The sequence below is a fragment of the Carlito syrichta genome, unplaced genomic scaffold (assembly GCF_000164805.1).
Source record: "Carlito syrichta isolate Samal-C Ts95f unplaced genomic scaffold, Tarsius_syrichta-2.0.1 Scaffold303343, whole genome shotgun sequence".
NCBI lineage: Eukaryota > Metazoa > Chordata > Mammalia > Primates > Tarsiidae > Carlito > Carlito syrichta.
Genome location: NW_007247439.1, coordinates 447,592 through 450,548, shown reverse-complemented (window position 1 = coordinate 450,548; position 2,957 = coordinate 447,592). Strand labels below are relative to the sequence as shown.

Here is a 2,957-nt window from a genome sequence, read left to right as displayed (position 1 = left end):
CCCCCAGCCAACGTGCTCCTCCTCCCTCCGCCGCCCCCTCCTCCTCCCTCCACCACCCTCTTTGGTCCAGCCATCCCCACTGTGTTCCTGCACTTTACCCAGCCCCCACCGTCCGAGGGACAGGAAACTGCCCCAGAACCTGCCTCTTGAGATCAGAAGGGGAGCACCCAAGTCCCCCTCAACGCTTGGGTCTCACTGTGGAGGCCCGACGTGTGTGTGTCAGGTTTGCGGGGAGGAGAGACCAGGGACCCGGCCTGGCGCAGGGACAGCCACTGTGTCCTGGGGGAGGATGCCAGAGCCTCTCTCGCCCACACGGGCCAGGCCGTGTCCCGGGGCTCTCCCAGCAGAGCGGCCCCCGTCAAGGATGGCTGTCGAGGTGCCACCACGTGGGCCAACTCAGACAGCAGCTCTGCTCTGTGACTTCAGTGACACCCCTCCACCCACCAGCCATGTGTCTATGTGTCTACACCCTCCGTTCCCTCCCACCCGGCATGGCTTTCCTCACCTACAGAGCTGGGGCCGGCGGGGGCCATCCGCTAACCTACCTCTTCCCCCTCCTCGATGTGGTAGTCCTTCCTGGTGTTGGGGCCTCCGATGAACATGACCTTGAGCTGCTCCTGGTGCCTGCAATGGACGCGGGGAAACGTTTCCTGGGAGTGAGGAGGGGCAGAGGCTTTGTGGCCAGGAGGCAGCCTGAGCCCACCCGGACAAGGAGTAGGGTTGTTTCTGCATCGCTGTCCCCGTGCCCCCACTCTCATGCCTAGCATGTGCCTGTACGCATCTGTGTCTGGGTTTCTGTGTGTCCCTCTTTTTGTGCGACATCCTCGGACCTGACCAGGGGAGTGGCATGGTGGTGGCTCTGTGGCTTCATCACCCAGGATCCCTGGGCTGCGCTCTACTTACAGGACAGCAGCCAACGGGAGACAGGTTTCCGGGGCCGGGGACAGTGTAGGGGCAAAGTGACCAAATCTAACCCCCATGCTGTCTGATCATGAGTCCCCGAGCTTCAGGAGACTGACATCTCTTGGCGCCCCTCAGGAGCGTCAAATTGGTGTGGCCTGTGTTTAAGAATACCGGCTTGAGCCGGGCTCAGTGGCTCAGCCTCTAATTCCGCGCCTTGGGAGGCCGAGGTGAGTGGATTGCCTGAGCCTGTGGGTTTGAGACCCGCCTGGGCAACTTGGTGAGACCTCATCTCTACAATAAATCAAAATTAGCCGGGTGTGACAGCGCGCGCCTGTAGTTCCAGTTACTTGGAAGGCTGAGGCGGAAGGATCGCTGGAGCCCAGTGGGTCGAGGCTGCGGTGGCCGGGAGTGACCACTGCACTCCAGTCTGGGCGACAGAGTGAGACTCCAACTCAAAAAAAAAAAAAAAGAATACCAGCTTGACAGGGCATGGTAGCTCAAGCCTGTAATCCTAGCATTTTGGGAGGCCGAGGTAAAAGGATTGCCTGAGTCCAGGGATTCGAGACCAGTCTGGGCAACCTAGTGAGACCTCGTCTTTACAATAAATCAAAAAATTAGCTGGGCCTGGTGGCATGTGCCTGTAGTTCCAGCTACTTGGAAGGCTGAGGCTGAAGGATCAACGTAAGCCCAGCAGGTCGAGGCTGCAGTGGCCAGGAGTATGCCACTGCATTCCAGCCTTCCAGCCTGGGCAACAGAGTGAGACTCCAACTCAAAGAACACAGGCTCAAGAATGCTGGATCAGCACGGGGGGCCGGCCAAGGAGGTTGTTCTTGGCCTGAGGGGTACCAGGAAGCCTCGAAAGTTTTTGTTTTTAATCAACTTTGCTGAGATATAATTTAGGTACTCACGAAAAATTCTGGAACAAATCCACCCAAGAACTCTTTCAACCCTCCAGTCAGAATGCATAAATCAAATCTGTTTTTTCCCATGGGCACACTGTTTAACCTTGCTGGGCCTGTTTCCTTGTCTGTTAAGTGGAGAGATTGTTCTTCCAGAGTTTAAATGGATTACGTGAATTAATACTCGGAAATTGGAATAGGATCTGTCATGTCATAAGCATTATGTAAGTGTTTGATAAGGTAAATAAACCCAATGCAACCCTCTCATTTTATAGCCAACTTAACAAGCTCAGAGAGGGTCACGTAGCCAGGGAACAGAAGAGCCTGAGCCAGGGCCCAGGCTCTCTGACTCCCAGGCTGGTGCTGGGTCCATGGTACACACTCAGTTCTTTGGAACGTGAACCAGTGCCCAGACTCCTTGGCCTGTCTGCTGTTGGTGTGGGGTGTCTGCTCCCTGGGGCTGGGCTTCAGGGTCGTCTTGGGTGACCATACGGCGAAGGCTTTCCTGAGAGAGGGGAGGCACAAGCCGGGTGCGGTGGCTCACACTTGTAATCCCAGCATTTTGGGAGGCCTAGGTGAGAGGATTGCCTGAGCCCAGGGGTTGCAGACCAGCCTGGGCAACTTGGCAAGACCTCATCTCCACAATAAATCAAAAAATTAGCCAGGGCATGGTGGTGGGTGCCTGTAGTTCCAGCTACTTGGAAGGCTGAGGCGGAAGGATCGCCAGAGCCCAGCAGGTCGAGGCTGCGGTGGCCGGGAGCGGCCACTGCACTCCAGTCTGGACGACCGAGTGAGACTCCAACTCAAAAAAAACCAAAAACAACTCCAAGTCTAGAAGCCCTAGGGGATCTACTGGTGTGCGGGGGTGGTCTCTGGGAGCCATAGCAAGAAGGTTAGAATAGCACTGGGACCAACCTAGGAGGTTGTTCTTGGCCTGAGGGGTGCCAGGGAGCCTTGTAAGGTTTTTTGGGGTTTTTTTGAGTCAGAGTCTCACTCTGTCACCCAGGCTGGAATGCAGTGGCACGCTCATGGCCACCACAGCCTTGATCTGCTGGGCTTGGGCAATCCTTCCGCCTCAGTCTTCCAAATAGCTGGAACTACAGGCGTGTGCCACTGTGCTCAGCTAATTTTTTTTTTTTTTTTTTTGAGTTGGAA

At 56.0% G+C, this 2,957-nt stretch overlaps 1 protein-coding gene across 1 annotated transcript in view; it reads right to left on the bottom strand.

The window, feature by feature from the left end:
* The window catches only part of HAAO (3-hydroxyanthranilate 3,4-dioxygenase), a 17,028-nt gene that overhangs the window by 11,609 nt on the left and 2,462 nt on the right, over positions 1-2,957 (bottom strand). Inside the window, exon 2 of the mRNA XM_008058447.1 lies at positions 546-624. Coding sequence (XP_008056638.1) covers positions 546-624 — 79 coding nt within the window. The remainder of the gene's footprint in view (positions 1-545; positions 625-2,957) is intronic.